The sequence below is a fragment of the Tenrec ecaudatus genome, chromosome X, assembly GCF_050624435.1.
Source record: "Tenrec ecaudatus isolate mTenEca1 chromosome X, mTenEca1.hap1, whole genome shotgun sequence".
Classification (NCBI taxonomy): Eukaryota; Metazoa; Chordata; class Mammalia; order Afrosoricida; family Tenrecidae; genus Tenrec; species Tenrec ecaudatus.
The window spans coordinates 150,077,620-150,098,707 of record NC_134548.1 but is presented as its reverse complement, the minus strand read 5'-3'; the positions used below and the strand labels follow the sequence as shown (position 1 = coordinate 150,098,707).

The 21,088-nt window shown below is 41.5% G+C and overlaps 1 protein-coding gene across 2 annotated transcripts in view; it reads left to right on the top strand.

Moving 5' to 3' along the window:
* The window catches only part of MOSPD1 (motile sperm domain containing 1), a 38,504-nt gene extending 19,360 nt beyond the window's left edge, over positions 1-19,144 (top strand). For both annotated transcript variants that reach the window (XM_075538163.1, XM_075538164.1), the window contains exons 2-6: positions 2,929-3,184; positions 3,516-3,591; positions 5,986-6,191; positions 14,267-14,428; positions 16,534-19,144. In XM_075538163.1, coding sequence (XP_075394278.1) covers positions 3,031-3,184; positions 3,516-3,591; positions 5,986-6,191; positions 14,267-14,428; positions 16,534-16,565 — 630 coding nt within the window. In that variant the 5' untranslated portion in view covers positions 2,929-3,030 and the 3' untranslated portion in view covers positions 16,566-19,144. The remainder of the gene's footprint in view (positions 1-2,928; positions 3,185-3,515; positions 3,592-5,985; positions 6,192-14,266; positions 14,429-16,533) is intronic.
* The last annotated feature ends 1,944 nt before the right edge of the window (positions 19,145-21,088 follow it).

Genomic DNA, 21,088 nt, shown 5'->3' with positions numbered 1-21,088 from the left:
AAACTCAGCCAGTGAAGATTACATGCAACTGGTGAGATGTTAAAGTTGAATTAATGCTCTCCTCGGGAGCTTTCTATGCATTTGAACTTTACTGGTGTAATTCTAAGTGTCCTTCTCCCTGAGCATCTTCAGAATTCTTTTTTTTTTAATCATTTTATTGGGGTCTCTTACCACTCTTACAACATTCCATACATCAATTGTATCAAGGACTTCAGATGTTTTAGGACATTGTTATGCACATATGCACACACATAGTTTTCATACACACACACACACACACACACACACACACACAGGACACAAATGCCTAAATGGCAGCAAAAACCTGCAAGATACTCAGGCATAAAGACCAGGCATGAAAACCAGGAGCCGGAACCCAGAACAACAGAGAAAGGCAAACACAAACAGCCACAGACACACAAGGGGAGATCTGGAAATTTGCTCATGCTAGGGTTGAGAGTGCTGAGTAAGGGAAAGCCCACCAAATGGGAGAGGCATGGAGTGCGCTGGGCAGCAAAGGGGTATTTCATCCCTGCCCTCTAGGTTCCTTCCCACCCCAGGGCATGGCTGCCCATCTGCATCAAGGTTGTTACTTAGCAGAGGAGACACTCCATTGGAATAATAATAATAACAATAAGTATCAAAATATAATATTGGTATATTATTAATATAATTAATAATAATTGTAGCAAACACTCAGAACATTGCCTGGCCCACAGCAAGTGTATCCAAGAGATTTGCATATATGAGGAGGCTTCAAAAAGTCTGTGGCAAAATTCTATTCTGCTTCAATTGTTTCCACACACTTTTCAAAGCCCTAGATATCTGTCATTCAATATGTGCCATTTAAAAAAGTTTATAATCTGTTGTGACTCATACAAATGTTAGCCGTTATCACTAAAGAAAATCTTCAGAGGTGTAAAGGACCTTTGAGGTCCTTTTCACTCGTTGACAGAGTAATGCAAAAGGAAACCCACCTTGGTATGAAATGCAATCATGCTATAAGAGGTGCAGATAAAACATAAGGTGGTTGACTTGAGAGCCTATGGACTAGGCCCTTCCTGTGCCTTTACTTGGGAAAAGGCGGGGATTTCTACTCCCATAACGAGTGACAGTCTCAGAAACCCTAAAGAGCAGTTCTACCCTGTCCTATAAGGTCACTACTAGGCGGCATCGACTGGCAGGGAGAGAAAGTGTGCTTCTGTTGATGCTATTCCTTGATCTGAATGACCTCCCTGTCTCCACAACACATGCATGTGTGCCCTTTGCTTCCTTAAGGACCACTCCACGTACCATTGCTTGGCCTCTCCCCAGTAGAATTTGTTCTGTAGTCTTCTGATAGCCTAGCACTTTATGCCACATGGTGTGTGTTCTGTACAATTACAGTACCTTAACTATTTACATGGGCTCCCCCATTCAGCCTGAGGTTCTTGAGGACAAAACCCTCATCTTCTTGTATCTGCTCAGCCTCTGACATCATTCTTGTCAATTTCCTCAGCTCCTTCAACTAAAAAGGAAAGCATAGGCATTTGAATACATGCATTTTATGGTAGCTATCCTATCTGCTAAAAGCCTCAACCAGAATGATAATACAGCTGGTAAAACCAAGCAGTTTCTTTCTCTCTGAATGTGTGTATTTTAACCTTTGCATTTTATTGAAAAAGCCCCAGTATGGGCGTGATTGGAATATATGTCAATTAAAATTAGCATCGTACTGATCAGTCGGAATTCTGCCAGCTACAGATGATGGACATCCTGAAGCAGCCCTGGGAGGAATCCACAGCAGCTCTGGAGTGGGACTCAGTGGCACTCACAAAGCCTGTGTGCTTGATGTGGGGGAGAAGGAGGCACCTGCGGGCCACTCAGGCCAAAGCCTGCTTAGGAACTTTGATTTTTCACAGAAAGGGCAAAACACTGCTGACAGGTTTCAATATTCCACACTTTCCTTTCAAAATATTTTAGCTGGTCTTGGGGTTCCATAGATTAAAAAGATTAAATGCATCCTCCCTCCCCTGTTGAAAAACCGAACCCATTGCCATGGAGTCGATGCTGACTCATATCGGGCAAAGTAGAACTCCGTCCCATTGAATTTCCAAGGCTGTAAATCTTTAGCAAAGCAGATTGCCACATCTTTATCCAGTGGAACCCTAGTGGGTTTGAACTGCTGACCTTTTGAAAGCTGAAGACATGAACCATTGTGCTGCCTGGGCTTCTTGCCCTGTTGTCAGAAGGCACTAAAGAAGGCATTCTTGAAAGGGGTGGAAAGGTGACTCTCATGTTTTCTCCCATTTAACCTTAGCAACTTTTCTCTTTTTAATTGCCTGAGAATTGTGATGGGCTCACTTAAAATTCCGTTCAGGCAGTGCATAACCCAGTCATTTTTTTAAGGTTTAAAAACAGTGATGCGCCTTTGATGCACATTTAAACGTGGGGGAATGATTTGATGGGGAGAGCTTTCTGTATTCCTTTATTAAAGGGTTTCTGCTGTTGATGTTTGGTCGTAATCTTGAGTGGGAAAGGAGCTTGTGTGTTTGGGGAATTTTTTTTCTTGGTGTTCATTTTTTAATGTATCATTTGGTAAAAGCTATAGAAATAAGTCAATGGGAAAAGCCAGAAAACATACATGATTTGTTTGAAGGTTGGGGGGGAGGGGCTTTCTTTATTCCTTTAGTAAAGGGCCCCTACCATTGATATTAGCTTGCAAGATCTCATTCAACTGCTCCTTGAATGGGAAAGGAGTTTGTGTGTGTTTATTTTTTAATGTACAGTTTGTTAAAAGTTATAGCCATAAGCCAATAGAAAAAGCCAGAAATCATGTTTAAGTGATTTGGAGTCATCTCTGAAGGTGTGCTGATTGGATATGGGAACCACAGATGAATGAAAATGAACATAATACCGTTTTTCTTTCTCTCTCCCTCCTCTTTCTAGATTGCCAAAATGCTTTGGAGTTTTTAACTGAAGCTAAGGCAGACCCAGACTAGATTTGGAGACTGTAAAAACAGGAGCTGCAGCCAGGGGGACTCAGTGCCAATGCATCAACCAAAAAGACAACCAGAATTAGTGGAAGGGTCCCTTCCTGTGTTTGTGTTTCCCACGGAGCTAATCTTTTATGCAGATGATCAGTCAACACATAAGCAAGTGTTGACACTGTATAATCCCTATGAGTTTGCCTTAAAGTTCAAAGGTGAGTTGTCTAAGTCTCTTTGAAGGGTTTGACTCAAACTCCTTGCCTTCGAGTCCATTCTGACTCAGCGCGACCCTATAGGGCAGGGTAGAACTGCCCCTGTGGGGTTCCAAAACTGTAACCATTGACGGGAGTAGAAAGCCTCACCTTTCTCCCAGGGAGCTACTGGTGGTTTTGAACTGCTGACCGTGTGGCCTGCAGCCCAATGTATAACCACTACACCACTAGGGCTCCACTATGGGTTTTAACTGGTCCCTGCTAATGTTAGACTTAGAGAAACAAATCTATTTTTTAAAAAAACACTAATGGCCATTGTGACTTTTTCTTTCAGTTTTGTGTACTACTCCAAATAAGTATGTTGTCGTTGATGCTGCAGGTGCAGTAAAGCCTCAGTGTTGTGTGGATATGTAAGTCAAAATCACTTCCTGGTAACATGTTTTAAGTGTGTTAATTTTTTTTAAACTTGCAAGGGGGCCTTTCCTGAAGCTGCTTCTACATAGGCATGTCTTATAGTTGTGGGGTTTTTGCTGCAAGTTTAAGTCTCTTATCAAAACTCTCTTAAAAAGTTCCTAAGCGCTTTCAAACAGGTCACACAAGCCCTGCCTAATAGTTCATTAGATGGGCACTGATGTGTATCTGGATGTTCCTGGGAACGTTTATTTCCTTGTTGTGCTTCTACTGAGAACATGCCATGCCTAAGCAAGTTACGTTCTGATTTCATCCCTTTCCAAGTTCCTCAGCTAACATTATAATCATAGGGAACTGTAGCGTTCTACAGACCATCCTGTTATTATAGTGACCTTTGGGGGAAGGTTACTACTCCATAACTTAAAACCAACGGTAATGTAAATCCAGCTGAAATGCTGCCACTCATAAGCTGGGGAGTTAATTTATACACACCAGAGGCAAGTGTGTAACTGGTCATCTGTAAAAGCTTATCTGAACCCTTCCAGATAATTTCCTCCTTGAGTGTCAGATAAATGGGTATTTGGTCAAGCTGTGTGTATTTAATTTTCACTTGTGAACCAGTGCTGACCAGATGGATCTCTTGACTGGCCCCCTGGTGAGGGATGCTGAGTCAGCAGAGCACCTGGCGTTCTGAGAAAATAGGCAGCAGCAAGCTTTGTGCTGCAATATGTTTTCTTGCCCTCACAGCACTGAACGGCTGTATCTCAGAGACCATCCATATTTTTGCCATCTCTCTCTCAAAAGACTTTGTTTGTGGTGGTGAAAATATACCTCACAAAACATCTGCCACCTCAGTGCGTATGTCTCTGGGTGTTCACACACTGCAGGCAGTAAGAACTAGTTCGAAGGTAGACAGTCACTTGCAAAGGAAATCTGTCCAGCACTGATTTACTCAATAAGCCAGGTAAACAGAGCCTGGTCTGTGTTTGCTTACTGGTCCATGGGGTACAATTTTTTTCACATCCCACCCCCCCTGCAGCTCCCAGGTCTTCTATAGCAAAGATTCTGTTTCCAGATCTGACTGACATCAGCCTCTCTCCCAATCCCACAGCACCTTCCTCCAGACTGAAAGCCTCTTTGCGCATTTACAGTCCCTGACAGGGACAAGGTTGCCCATTCAACAAGGTAAGCATGGGATCCCTTGTGCTTACATACTGATCTGTTCCTTACCAATCTGTAGTGCACAGATCCCTCTGTAAGCAAAAGGAAGCCCATACTTACCTTACTTATTGGGCAGTCCACCTTTGCCTTTTGAGCCAATTTTTTGTGTCTTCTAGGGCCGCTATGAGTCTGAATCGACTCAATGGCAGCGAGTTGAGTAAGGAGCTTCACCCCACCCCCCTTCCCCCGACCCCACATAGAAGTTTGTTGTTAACTTTCTGTTGCATTGGTCATAGTGGCTTAATCCCTTATCCAATTGCTTATTTTTACTTGTGTGCATGGAATTCACCCTCAAGTCTAGGATGAGCTTTATAACTTGAAAAATAAATGGCTGCAGACATTTAGGAGGCCGTGGGCAAGAAACAAATTCAGGGACAACTTTCTTCTGCTATCAGAGCATAGAGCGTTCCCATGACACCTTTCTTCAGCTGACATGGCGTAAAGCAAAGAGACAATTATGATTTTATTTATATGGGAAAAAGGTTTTGAGAATTCACAGACACCACCACCACCACCCCTGCCCCTTGAGAATGGCCTACCACATCAGACCACATAACACGTAAAACTGGAAACATCACCAACATTGGAGTGTTCACAGATGCACTTCAAAGCCCATGGTGGCTTGTCGCCGGGTTGCTGAGTGCCCTTCCCAGAAGAACTAGGCAGCACCACCCGGCTCCCTGCAAAGCAAATGCTGAGCATCTCCACGCACGTTTGCCCTTTCTTAAAAAATCCAGAATGCTCTCTGGATTTCTTGCTGTTAGCAAAAATGGGTGCAAATGTAGGTAGGTGTTTTGGAACAACAAAATGGCATAAAGTGAGCATTTAAAATGTGGAGGAGACTTGTATTCCTGTTGAATACATATTGCTGTACACAAATAGCCAGGGTGGGAAAGTCATTGCCCAAATGAATTTTTTCTACCTACCATTCTTGAACTTAAGAAACTTTTGATTGGTTTTAGAGTATGTACTTTCATCAAATATTTTAGATTGACTTATTTTGAAGGGGGTTAGACTAGGATCCCCGATACACACACCCAATCATTAGCAAATGTTTGTTAATCGGGTATTTGGTTGCCAGTGAATCATATTTGATTGTATTGACTTGCTGCATGCTGATTGACAGCCTCCCAGAAACCTAAACCGCCTTTGTTGTGTTTTGATGTTTCCAGTGTGATTCGTCATCGAGACGTTCGCACCTGCCACTATGGTGTAATAGACAAATTCCGGCTCCAGGTGTCCGAGCAAAGCCAGCGGAAGGCTTTAGGAAGGAAAGAGGTGGTTGCAACTCTTCTCCCATCCGCAAAAGAACAACAAAAGGAAGAAGAAGAGAAAAGAATAAAGGAAAGCTTAATTTTTGAGCAGTCAATTCAACCAGGTAGTTTGGGGTGGGTTGGAAAGCCCTTTCTTAGGGCTCCATTGGTTTCTGGCCTTAAAATAATCCAGTTGCTAAGAATAATTATGAGAAAACTAATCTGCCACTGTCAGCTCACTCAATTTATTCAGCTACTTCAAAACTGAACCAAGAGGTATTGGACATTGGGAGCAAGGAAATACCCCTCTCCAGATGAGGCTGTGGGGTGAGGGCACAGATCTTGGAAGTACCACCCACCACTGGGAGGGGGAGGGGAGTGCTTCCAAAAATTCATGGAACAAATGGAATTCTTCCACAAACATTTAGAAGCCCTCTCATACAATAAAATCTGAGCGTGCAGGCACCAAGCTATGACGCAAGTAAGTTTGGCAGTTCCATATTTTGGCAATTCCATTCTGTGACTTTCCTATATCCTTTCCCATTTAATTAGTTTGAAGGAGGAGAGAGAGATTGCGTGTGGCAATGGACCAAGCTTGGTGTACTGTTCATATTATTTTGGGAAGAAAAATCTCATTAAGGTTGAAGTTAATTAAACTAAGTAGATTATAATATCCCCTGTGGGATATTAATTGGATCCCTCTCCATTCCTCATTTCCTTCCAGCTTAGATATTCCCGAGTGTTATGATACAGTCTTTCAGCATTGACACTGTCCTCATATTCAGCTCTTTGGACATCAAGCCCCCTCCCTCTTCTCATTATCTTCTTCCAACCCACTTATAAAGGGGGCAGGATGAAATTTTCCATAGAGAAACATGGAAACTTTTTGAAAATGATATATATAAATGTGATAGATATGAATGTGGTAGAGCAGCTGCCTTGATACTGTAACATTATACTTGAAGGATTAAAAATAATCTTATCATTGCATTAATTCATGAGTCAATATCCATGCATTTGTTATAGACTGTTTGAATAAAACAGGGAGTAATGCCTCTGTGATTTACAGTGGTTCATGTATGCTGTGCCCAGATTCTCTGGTGGCATTATTTTATCACCAGAAAAAGATAGAAACTAGGCCCTGGGCAGTAGTTAGTAAATAGTTTTTTTCTCCTCAGTGACTCACCAACAAAATCAACCTTTCGTTTTTCCAGCCAAAGGAAAACCTCTGTCAAATGTATTTTGAAGTCAGATCAATATCATGAAGTTAACTCACTCATGAAATGCAAGGTTCCCCCTTTTAAATGCCTTTTCTAGAATAAGAACGGCAATCTAATGAGCATTTGGTTTTTGCCATTAAACAGACTGGCCTCATAACCAAGAACAATGAGTTTAGGGTTTGTTGTAGTGTGTGTCTGTGTACATACACGTATGTATAGACAAACATATATAATGCTGCCTGGTCCAACACCGTCCTCACCATCTTGCTATGATTCAGCCCGTTGTTGCACCCACTGAAGCACTCCACCTGGTTGAAGGTCGTCTTTGTTTTTACTGACTCTCTGCCAGGTGGAATGTCCTTCTCCAGGGACTACGCCCTCCTGACACTATGTCTACAGTACATGATCATTCTGGCTGTCCTTCCTTCAAGACAGCCTGTGGTATAATCAGTATTCTTTGCCAGCACTATAATTCAAATGCATCAATTCTTCCAGGTTCTTTATTCATTGCCCAGCTGTCTCATGCATATGAGATTATTAAAAATACTATGGCTTGGGTCAGGTTCACCTTAGCCCCCAGGGTGGCATCTTTACCTCTTACCCATTTAAAAAGAGTTGGTTGATAGGACCCTGGTGGTGTAGTTGGGCTGCTAGCCGCAAGATGAGCAGTTTGAAACGATCGGCTGTTCCTCAAGACAAAAATGAGGTTTTCAAGTCCCATAAAGAGTTACATTCTTGGAAATCCATGGGGATGTTTCTACCCTGTCTTACAGGTTCTGTATGAATTGGAATGGTTTTTTATGTTTGCATAGTTGATCGCCCTATGCAATAGGTCATTTGATCCCTTGACGGCTGATTCCATAAGCTCTGATTGTGGATCCTAAAATGAAATCCTGGAAAACATCAACGTTTTCTCATTTGATCTTCATCATTTATGGCTCCAGCCCTCTTCACGTTCAGCCAGCAAGATTGTATCATCTGCATATCTGAAGGTTGTTGTCTTCCTCCAGTCCTGACCCTGGACTTCCCATGATAAGACTTTTCAAGGCCAACTACCTAAGCATCTGAAATACTTTTATTTTACCATCATAAATGGTGATTAAATACAAGGACTGGCTATGAGAAAGAATAGTATTTGGGGTTTTAACGGCTTGTCTTAAGCAAGCAGCCATTCTAATGAGGCATCAGCTAAGTCCTCATGGAAGAAGCACACCAGCCGGTGTGATCCAAGGATTGTACATAATAAAATCCAAACCCAGAGGAGGGAATGGTATTAGAGCTTAAATTCTGAACACTCAGTTTGCAGAAGGCAAACCATTAAAATTCACTAACCTGTACTCCAATATACTCCAGATCACTTCCCCATCTCTTCAATGGTCCATTGTCAGTCATTAATTGTCTACATTTTCATCCATTCGGGAAGTTGACAGACATCCACAGCAAGGTTTGTCATCAATCGACATTTCACCTTTTTGGAAATGAGAAAACCATTCATACACTTGAATTCTCCACCCCCCACCCCCCACAGTACTGCCCTTGTAAGTTATCTTCAATATCACAACAGTTTCTGGGGCACTTTTCCAGAATAAGAAACAAAGTTTCACAGCTGCATGCTTTTCTCTTAAATCAGCAATCACAAAAAAATGAGGTTCAAGTGAAACTGCTTTTATGAAAACATTTGTTGTGACCAGAAGGAACCTTCCCAGGTGATGCCATTGGGTGCACTAACTTTGAGCAAGTTGCCTGATGCTTGCCTACTGGGGAAAATGCATACTATGAAGGCTCCGACCAGTGGAGCATTTTTTGTTTGTTTGGGGGCGGGGAGTACCCTCTCGTATATGTGAATTTGTATGTTGGTTCATTTGTTTTTAAAAAAAGCCAATTAATATTAAAAAATAAAAGGCAAGGGGCTAGCTGCAGAACAGACTTCCAATTATTCCTACTCAAGTTCAAATTAAAGCGGAAGAGCATGGAAACAAATCTACAGAAGCCAAAGGGCAACTTTGGGTCTATCCCACCTGAATTTAGAAACCATCTCAAGAGTCATTTTGATGCATTGAACACCAAAGGGCCTTCAAGGCATCCTACATGAATAAAGCAAGAGATCATCGAATAAGACAGGAAAAAAGGAAGACAAGACCAAAATGCACGTCTAAAAGGACTTGATCTAACATCAATGTTGAGTACAAAATTGAGCAAGAAATGAAGTCAAAGAACTAAATAGAAGATTTCAAAAAGTAGCTCAAGAAAACAAAGTTAAGTAGTGCAGTGCAATATTCAAATACCTAGAGTAAGAAACTGAAAGCTAAGATATGCTGGGTATTTCTCTAGCCTAAAAACAGAAGAGCACACACATACACCACTACCCCTATTATTTTTCAATTTTTGTAGCATTCATGTCAAAATCACCCTTAAAAGACAAAATAATTATGTGTATTTGTTGAGAGTTTTTTTATCCTGTTGTTCATTTTATAGTGGACTTTTCGTATCTATTTCATCAGAATTCTTCTGATGTATAGAATTGGAGTAGCTCAGCAGAGGAAGATAGCTGACTTTGGCATGTCCTGCCGTGCTCGCTGTTTAGGGGTAAAACAAGTCTCGAAAACTGTGACATCAGATCCATGGAGGCAGGCACCTTATCTTGTTTCCTCCTTAGCACCCAGTGCATGCCTGGTTCGAAGTCATTACACACAAATCAATGTGTGCTGAATGTGTTGAGTTTGGAAGGTTGGATGGATTTCACATCTGGCAAGAGTCTGTTGGATCATTTTGCTTTTGCCTGCTGGGCTTTTGTCATTTTCTAGAATAGAACCCCAACCTTAGTCCTGACCAACCCATCCCACTTAGTGGTAAAAACATCCAGGTGTTCCCAGTAATATACCAGTGAAATATTCTTAGAAAATACAGTGGTGAGCAATTTAGTCTATTTTGACATCCTATGAAAGTAATAGGAAATTTATTAGGACTTTCAGGACATGGAATTTAAAAATTTCTCTTTTCATTAAGTTTTTCTGAACTGAAAAGAAGAAACAAATTGTGATTTTTTTTACACCCCCCTCCACCCCCCAATAAAAGCATTCAACTGTCACAATCTTCACAGGGCTTTAGGAAACATTAACACAAATCAGATGAGACTAATGCTTGTGATACTTACCTGGAAAATGTTCAAAGGCTACATCATGGTTATTTTACATTTGAAAATAAATTGATTGTAAATTTATTGTATAAGAGACATTATGGGAAAACCAAACACTGCCATCAAGTCAGTTCTGACTCATAGCAACCGTCTAGGCCAGTTCCTCTAGGAATGCTCCTGTGAGTTTCCAAGACTGCAACTCATTGTTTTTTTATCATTAGGGGCTCATACAACTCCTATCACAATCCCTACATACATCAATTGTGTAAATCACATATGTACATTCATTGCACTCATCCTCAAAACATTTACTCTCCACCCAAGCCCCTGGCATCAGGTCATTTTTCCTCTCCCTCCCCACCCCCCCCTTCCTAAACCCTTGAGAATTTATAAATTATTATTTTCTCATATCTTACTCTGTCCCACATCTCCCTTCCCCCCACCTTTCTGTTGTATGTCCCCCAGGGAGGAGGTCACATGTAGATCCTTGAAATAGGTTCCCCCTTTCCAACCCACCCTCCCAATGATCTCCCAGTATCGCCACTCACACCACTGGTCCTGAGGGGATCATCCGCCCTGGCTTCCCTGTGTTTCCAGTTCACATCTGTACCAGTGTACATCCTCTGGTCTAGTCAGACTTGCAAGGTAGGATTCGGATCATGACAGTGGGAGTGGGGGATGGGGTAGGAAGCATTTAGGAACTAGAGGAAAGTTGTATTTTTCATTCTTGCTACATCGCACCCTGACTGTCTTGTCTCCTCCCAAGACCCTTCTGTAAGGGGATGTCCAGTGGCCTACATAGGGGCTTTTGGTCTCCATTCCACACTCCCCTCCTCATTCACTATAAGATTTTTTGTTCTGATGATGCCTGATACCTGATAACCGGACACCATCAGCTTTCTTTACTGCATTTGCTTATGCACCCATTTGTCTTCAGCGATCATATCATGGAGATGAGCATGCAATGTAATGATTTTTTGTTCTTTGGTACCTGATAACTGATCCCTTCAGCTCCTTGTGGTTACAAAGGCTGGTGTGCTTCTTCCATGTGGGCTTTATTGGTTCTGAGCAAGATGGTCGCTTGTTTACCTTCAAGCCTTTAATACCCCAGACGCTATCTCTTTTGATAGCTGGGCACCATCAGCTTTCTTCACCACATTTAGTTGTTCACCCACTTTGTCTTCAGTGGTTGTGTCGGGAAGGTGAGCATCATAGAATTGAGGGAGTACTTGAGTGGAGGTCCAATGTCCCTCTGCTACCTTAATACTAACCTTATAAATATATGCACATAGATATATTTCCCCATCCTCTTGTATAAATATATTTGCATATGTACATGTCTTTATCTAGACCTCTATAAATGTCCTCTGCCTCCCAGCTCTTTCCTCTATTTCCTTTGACTTTCCTCCTGTCGCACTATCATGCTCAGTCCCCACCATGGTTTCAGCAATTCCTCTTAGTTACATTACCCTTGATCATGCCCAACCAGGCCTCACACACCCTCCTCACCACTGATTTGGATCGCTTGCTGTTCTCTTGTCCTTGGGTATATTAACACCACTACCTTTCCCCCACCTTCCCATCTCCCATGTCCCCATGGAACTATCAATCCCATTGTTTTCTCCTCCAATTGTTCATCCAGCCTATCTTATTTAGACAGACCTGCAGATATAATAACATGCACAAACACAAGACAGAGCACAACCAAGCAACAATATACAACAAAGCAATGACCAAAACAATACAAAACACAACAAGAAAGAAAACTTGTAGTTAGTTAAAGGATTGTTTGTTGATCTTTAGGAGTGTTTTCCAGTCCAGTCTGTTGGGGCACCACGCCCTGGCCCCAAAGTCCTCTTTATGGAAGTAGAAAGTCTTTCCCTTGCGGAGTGGCTGGTGGTTTAAGCAGCTGGCCTTGCAGTTAGCAGTGCTACACGCACTACGCCACGAAGGGTCTCCAAGAGACATTTATAGCACTCACAAATGCAGGAAAAGCACTTAACAGAGCTACTTGTATAATGGTTGTATGTTATTTCCAGGCCTTTTCCATGTGCCAAAATATAATTTTATAGTTCTTTCATTTTGTTTTTCAGTTAACAGATATATAACTAAGAGAAACCCAGTAAGTAGCTTTCACAAAACAACAAAGCCCAGGTTAATAAAAAGATGTTTTCAAAGATACAGCTGTGTCTTAGTGGGTTTGCCTTAATTACATTATTAATGAACTGCTATGAATATTTGAATTTGTGCCTGTCCCCTGGCTTAAGAAAATTATACTCTTTATTATTATTTATAATAAAAGATTAAAGATGATCTCAATGTCCATCTATTTGGGTTTTTATTAAATTTAGGAGTATCCATAAGCTAGATTATCAGGCCAGCATACAAGATCTGATGGGCATGTGTCAACATAGAAAAACGTTCAAATAGATTTCCACATGAGAAAAAAATACACAGAACCGTAAAAGTAATATAATTCCCATTTATGCCACAAAGAGATTTCATGTGCTTTGTATGTGAAATGTATAAAATTTGTCAAATCTATAAGGATTTTTCTAAAAACCTGTAATTAAAAAATACATGAATGTATGTGTGTTTTTACTCATATATTCTGAAAAGATCTATGCCAAGCTGTTCCATGTTATCTCAAGGAAAATAAGATCATGGAGGAGGTTTTACTTTTTCTGGGTCTTTGTAAAATTGTTTGTTGCGATTGTAGTACCAGAGGTGGGGAGAAATCGATTTCTATTTTGAAAACGTTCAAACATTTATACAAATGGGTTTGAAGTTTCCTTTCACACTAAAAATTCCTAGAAATTACCTTAATTCGTGTTTTGGGGGTTGAGCACTTTGTAGCGACTATCGCGTTGCCCTTGAAAATTCATTCTTTTAACAAGTAATGAATACCAAGATGCTAAAAGAAGACTTTTTTTTAAAAAAGGTATTTGTGTTATTGCTCCATCACAAGAAATAATCACTCTAACACTGAATTGGTTTCCAGCTCTCTGGCGATTATTAAGTTATTAATAATTTACAAAAGCTGTGCTTAATAATAAAATGAACAGCATTATTTCATTAATAAAACACAAAGTTTTTGTTGCTGTTGGCTATTCCTTTTAATGAAAGGAAGCCTAATAGGAATTAGGTTTCTTAAAAACCTGGGCATGTTCATTGTACACCTACAACCAGAACTGTTGATAGAAAAGTGGGCATGGTAACCAAATTTATGAGTTTATTTGCCAGATAAGGTTTCTGATACTTTCCTCGTTATTAATGAGGTCGAGGAGAGAGAAAAAATTTTCCCTGCAGCTTGTATAAGCACTCAAATGATATATTTTTTGTGACTTCACGTTTGAAAAAAATGGAGCCAGCCCTGTCTTGAGACCTAGTCAAGAGACTTCTAGAGAGAAATGGAACTCTAGAGTGGTGAGCTCCCAAAATGGAGTGCCCTCTAGCAATCCCTTGGAGTACGGGAAAGTAGCAGGGCTGCAAGTGCTACTTCTTGTTAGCATATTATTGTTCAGTTCTCGTGGTATGTTGCAGATGAGACACACTGATAGTGCGGTAGCGATAGATATAACTTATAAATATGCATACATTGATCGTATGTGCTCAAGCTCGTTCTACTGATTAGGGTGGGTGTGCCAAAAAGGCTAGTGACCCCTGTCCTTTTCAGTAGGGACTTTGTGGTGCCCATTTCCACATTCCATCCCATAATGACTCCGAGTGAAGGGCTTCCAAAGCAAACCTGTCGAATCTTGGTGAGTGGTGGACAGTATTTGTAAACCACATTTGGCCTTATGTTGTTTTAAGAAGCAAACTCGGGGATTTTGTCTTTTTGCAGAAAACAAAGCAGTCTCCTCGGGCCCAAGCTTCCTCACGGTCTTCCTGGGCGTGGTATGCATTGCAGCCCTGATGCTTCCTACGCTGGGGGATGTGGGATCGCTGGTGCCTCTCTACCTCCACTTAAGTGTGAACCAGAAATTAGTGGCTGCTTACATTTTAGGTAAGTGTCTTCTGTCTGACTGGTTTCTTGGTATTAGGTTTCTTGTTATTAGGCTGATATCTTGTGCTTCTGACTCAAAGCAATACTATGTACAATAGAATGAAATCTTGCCTAGGTATACACCCTCCTCAAAGACTTTGCCATGTTTGAGCCATGGTGTCAGTCCATCTCACTGAGGCTCTTCCTCCTGTTGTCACTGCCTCTCTCTGCCTTACCAAGCATCATGTCTGTTTCCATGGACCTGTCTCCTGATAACATGTCCGCAGTATGTTAAGACCAAGTCTCACCATCCTCAATTCCAGGGAGCATTCTGGCGGTACTTCATCCAAGTAGACCAGGTCTAATGTATATGTGGGTTGGCCACAGCACCCATTTAGTTCTTTACAACTTATTTATCTATTATCTGATACTGGTAGCACACTGGGTAAGGGTTGGTTTACTAACCAGAAGGTTGGCAGTTCAAGACAACCTGGGAGAATGTAGTTCCAGGAAAGATTTACAACCTTAGAAACCCTAGGGGGTAGCTTCCTCTTTCCTCTGGGGTGGTTATGGACTTGAAGGGTTGAACGCTCTCTTTAGTCAACTGTTTTCCTTATATGGCTTTACCAGTGGTGTGAAATATGTATCAAAATGTGTATATTTCAGGATGCAGCATTTCTACTCTTTGGACTTGGTCCTTGGAAGCCATTTAACAAAGTGCTTACAATGATACAGATGAGCTGTGTGGCCATGCTCTATCATGACGAGCCCTTCTCTCTGAACCAAATCCCTCATTTCCTGTTAACGCCATCTTTCCTTCCATCGTGAAACCTGTGGGAGCCGGAACTGATGGGGCTGTGTTATTTTTTTTAGGTCCCACAGGTTTAACCCCACCCACTCTGGGTCACAGATTAGGGTTGTCATGACGACTTGAAATGGTCACATGGGACTCCCCTCGGACTCACTCAGCACTCACCAATTCTTAGGTGCCAGCCCTCAGTGCTTCTTTGTTTTCTTTGGTTGCTTGCTCTTTTGCAATTTCAACATGTCTCCCAAATTGTCTGTCTACCTCTGTGTGTCCCCTATTTCCCACTCTCCATTGACAGCACTCTATTTGGTTTTGGGATCCTCGCCACCGCTCACTCCGAACCTTTGAGCGGTTCTCCACTGTCCATAGACTGAAGCACAACCCCGTAGCTTGGAATGGATGACTCTGCAATCAGTTGGAGGGCTCTCAGAGCCCAGTTTGTCCAGCTGCTTCCTTGTACAGTTCCTCGATTGGAGCCCGTGCTCTTTGCACTGCCATGGTGTCCATTTGGACGTTTCGTGAGCCTGGAGCAAGGTAGCACTGCCCATGGGAATGCCGGAGACCGTTGCTCTTTACAGAAGCAAAATGCTTCATCTTTCTCTTTCGGAACTGCTGGTGGTTTCGAACTGCTAACCTTGAGGTTAGCAACCCAACACGGAATACACTACACCACCAAGGTTCTTCCTGCAAGTTTTATTCTTGTCACATCCTCACCCCAAACACCCCTCATCTCTTGGTTTTCTATGTCTTTCCTCCAAGGCACCTCTCAGCTTGTACCTCTTTGGGGCATCTTGTTGGACTGCTCAGTCCCAGATGAGTAATCTTCATCTCTCATTTTCTGTACCTCTCTTTTAGGACTTAGCATATGCTTTTATTATTAGATTGCTATGGTGTCAAAAGAACTGAGCGGAGCAGGAATACCATGCCTCTGTTGGTGACCCTCGGGCCCTGAGATACAAATAGGCCCCCAAATGGTTTTGTTGGTGACGTCTGCTGGCTTTACTGACACGTTTAAATGGCATGTCTGCTATCATTAAAGCTGATGCTACCAGATAAAGTGCGAGGTATATTTGATGGTTAAATTAGTTATGGCCAGACATTAGTGCCGTAATGCAATCTCTCCAGTGACTGCCCTTTGCTTTAAATTGGATTTCTTCTGTAAAATATCAACTAAATTCCAATTGACTTTGAGTTCTTGGTCAAGTGCCTGTTTGAGGAATTTTATTTGCTCGTTGAGGTCTAAACAATTGCGTATTGAATGGCAGTTTCTGTGAAATGCATTTTATTTTACCATTTTTCCGTTTTGTTTTTCTTTCAGGTCTTATCACAATGGCTATACTCAGAACATGAACGAGGGCTTCAGTTGACCTCTGAAATGATTTTTATCTTCCAAACATCATGAATGTGGACTGCCTTTTATCTGTCTCACTCCATTAACATGCTACAGACTATTGAATGATTTAAAATAATTGCAAATGGGGAATGCATATTTTAAATTACTCTTAATTGTTTTGTTTGGAAAATTTCCCACAGAGCTATTTCTGAGAGACTCCTATGAAATAATTTGAAGAAATCTTTTTTATATATCTATTTCAGCCTAATGTGCAAAAGATTTTAATTCAGACACCTGTTCCTTTCTCCTCTTTTCCCCATCCACTTTTATTAACCCTTCAAAGTTGAAGGCTGAGAAGAGCAAACTTGACCCACCTAAAAATAAAGTCATGTCAATTTCCTAGTTATAAGCATTAATGATCTTATGTAAGCTATAGTTTGTCCTCTGCCATGAAAGGAGCCCTGGTGACACAATGACTGCTATCGAAAAGGGCGATGGCTTGAACCTCTCGGCCCCTCCGCAGGAGAAAGATGTGACAACCGGTTTCCGTAAAGAGGGTTGTTCTGTTCCATCAAATTGCTTCTCACTCGTAGGGACATGATGTGCAATGGAATAAATCACAATGGGTACAACAGGACGCTCTTGCGCTATCCTCAGAGTGGTGGCTGTGTTTGAGCCCGTGGTTGCAGCCACTGTGTCCATCCATCTCCTTAAGGGTCTTCCTCTTTGTCCCTGACCAGTCCTGCTTTACCAAGCATGAGGCCCTTTTCTAGCGACTGATGTCTTCATGCCCAAAGTACATGAGACAAAAATCTCACCGCCCTGGATTCTGAGTCTAAGGTGCATTCTGGCCGTTCTTCCAAGACTAATGTGGTGGTTCTGTTGGCAGTCCGTGGTATTGCCAATATTCACCAGCATCATAACTCAAGTGCTTCCATTCTTCTTCAGGCTTCTTTATTCATTGTCCAGCTGCTGCATGCATATGAGGCCATTAAAACCACCCGAGCTTGGCCTGTCAGGTACACCTTACTCCTCAAGGTGACATCATTGTTCTTTTGAGGATTTTAACACTAAAGCTTGCAGCTTTGGAACCCCAGCGTGGGGTGTTTTTACTCGGTCTTATAGAGCCACTGAAAGTCGGCAATGGACTCGGCGACAATGGGCTAGGTGTGATTTTCTCCATCATTATCAATAGTGGTCATGGTGTGACTAGCACAACACTTTTGCAGTTAATGTGTGGAGAGTAGCTTTAAGGAGAGCATTCTTATCCGGGGTTTCACAAAGGACAGGACATAATAAATGTATCGGATCAACTACAGAAAAGGTTGCCGTCCTGACAGCAAGCATGTAGGCTTTTATAAAAACCCTACAGAAATAAAGTGATTTCCCTGTCTGATCTAAGGGTTCTCCAGGAAGGGAGGCATTTGTTTAGTCATGCGAATGGAGGTTCCCATTCCTCCCTAGTCCCTTGCCCGACCCACTCTAAGTGGTTTGCCCAAATTGGGATCACCAGAGGCCATATGGTCTGTTTGGGGCTTGGCCTCCTTCACATTCAAAACCAAGTCATAAAAGCCTTGCTCGCTCTTATTTGCTATCCGACGCTGAAACATGTTTTTAAGTTTTTATTTATTATTAAAAAAAACTGTACCCAAAGTCCCTAAGCACAACTATTTAACATTATAGCCTCTTCTGATCTCTAACATATATATATATATATATATACACACACACATATGTGATATATGTATATCACACATATATGTATGCAGGTTTGTTTTTTTCCCCATTCAGAATTTTTTTCTTTTACTCATTTTATTGGGGGTTCGTACGGCTCTTAGCACAATTCATCCATCCATTGTGTCAAGCACATTTGTACATATGTTGCCATTATCTTCAAAACATTTTATTTCTACTTGAGCCCTTGGTATCAGCTCATTTTCCCCCTCCTTCCCTCCCTCCCTCATGAACACTTGATAATTTATAAATTATTATTTTTTCATGTCTTACACTGACCAATGTCTCCCCTCACTCTTCTGTTGTCTGTCCCCCAGGGATTATATGTAGATCATTGTGATCAATTCCCTGTATGCAGTTTTACCTTATCATAGTAACTAATCTTTTGCCTTAGAATTTTTATCTGAGAGCACAATGCATTAACAGTCTTGGAAAGCATGTTCCAGATCTTTTTACAGAAGGAATTCATGCACTGCAATGATACTATTCTCAAGGACTATACGTAAAGTCAAAAGTGGATGCCTGAGGTTGGCCTCTGCAGAAAACAGTACTTTGCTTCTAACAGTGTACTTGTTCATAGGAAGTCCTCATTGTTTACTCATGTGAGGAGCACAGGTCTTTCAGTGGATCGTCCTCTCTACATTGCTTAATGACTGAAAAGCACATACATGTAATGGACTGTGGATCTTTGTTTAAAGACAGACAAACCATGTTTGGAGGCTATCCTTGCTTCTCTGTCCATCTCAAGTCCCATGAGTGTGGATGCATGCGCGTGCAAGCGGAGGCACGTGTGTGTCTATGCGGGTGACAGCACATTGTAAAGGACAGAAATTACCTAAAATAAAAGAAAATGCAGACCTGAGTCTCACATTGACACGTTCATTTGTGTTTCCTCAGAGGGGCTCACGGTTTTGCTTTTCAATTTCCTACCCATGTGTCTCATGCTCCTGTGCATTCAATCAGAAAAATAACAATGAAGTAGGTGAGCCAGAACTGTTTTGACGGTCCTAATTTACCAAGGGAGTTGACTCATTTAATTTCTGGTTTTAAATAGGCAACAGTCACATACCTCAAAAATAAAATCCTAGAATACACTTATTCTGCTTCTACACACAAGTAGATGGCGCTCTGGTGATCTAGTGGGTTACCAGTTGGGCTGCAAACTGCAAGGCCAGCAGTTCAAAATCATCAGCTGCTCCGAGCAAAGCAATGGGGCTTTCTACTTCTGTAAAGCGGTATAGTCTCAGAAACCCACAGGCCCAGAGGGTTGCTATGGGTCCGAATCAACTCAGTGGCAGCGCGTTTGATTTTGGTTGATACATAAGTGGTAACATTCTATAGTGTACTGCCTAATGCCTAGCTTTTTGTCAATCCATTTTTTATAACCATTTCATTCTTTTAATAAACATCTTGTCGCAGCAGAATCTTACCACTTCCCTCTTGACCAATTCCACGAGACATGTACAATAGTGCCTCTTCTCCCATGCGTTTTGCCAATCTAATCTATGAGATAGAATAGCTTTGATTTATCTTATTATACGTGAGTTTCAGCATCTTTTCATAGAGCTATTAACTCATGTTCTTCCCCATTTTCCCCCTTTAGTTGGATGGCTGGGGTTTTTCTTAGTGGTTTATATTTCTACTGTGAGTTGCAAATATTTCCTTCCAGTTTATGTTTCTTTTAGCTTTGCTTATGTTGTTTTGTTGTTGTTGTTAACCACACTTGGCTAGTTGAATGTATGGAGCTGTTTAGCTTCTAAACTTTGAATCATGGTTAGTAAACTCCCAGGTTATGTCATAACAGCTATTTAAACAGCAGGTAACTAGAATAGGAGTGGTTAAACCATGTATTAGAGCAGAAAATACTTAAAACCCAAGGTTTAAATGTTTTTAAAAGTGTCCAAAACCCTTTGTAAGGGAAATTGGAAATGCAAAAGTCAATTTGAACAAATGTAAAAACTCTTGATATATTCTTGGATATGTTCTCTCAACACCACAAAGTTCTTTGTTGTGTGAGATACACACAACAAAGCATATGCCACTTCAAAGATTCCTCTGTATGTAATCCAGCGCCATGGGCTACATTTTTTGGGTTGTGCCACCTTTCTCAACAACCTTTTCCTATTCCACCGTCATTAACAAGTTCACTGACCCCGGGCTTCTCATCAAGTTTTTTAGCTGATTTATTTGAGCGCACGTAGATAATTTCTTAAAGGAACATACTGCTTAAGGCAGACATCTTTTTCCAATGACCAGGGGGCTTCAAAAAGCCCATGGAGAAATGGAACTGCATGATAATAGAATGTTTCCTTGAATTTTTTGAAGCCCTCTCATATTGTTAGGTTCTAAGATTAGGGAATAGCTTTTAAAAAGGTTTAAAGAATTCCTCGGGGTGGTAGCTTTGTGGAGGCTATTAGACCTGAGTCACTCCAGAAAGTCATGGTTTTAAGCTCTCCATTGCCGTAAAGGCAGAAACTGGTTGGACATCCAGTCCGTTTCATTCATCGATTCCTCATCCTTCTTCCACTTGTGATGCCAGCAAATGGAGGCCAATTGTTGTACCTTGAATAACTGAACATAAGGATTTCCCTTCCCCTAAGCTATATATAGACTGCCTGGTGGCACTGTGGGTTTAGTTTCTGGCCTTCAAACGGCAAGGTTGGCAGTTCAAAACCACAAGTCACTCGGAGAGAAAGAGATGAGGCTTTGTGCTTTTGTAAAACATTAATGTCTTAGAAACCCACAGGGGCAGTTTGACTCTGTCCTAGAGGGTCGCTATGTGTTGGCATGGACTCCAGGGCAGTGA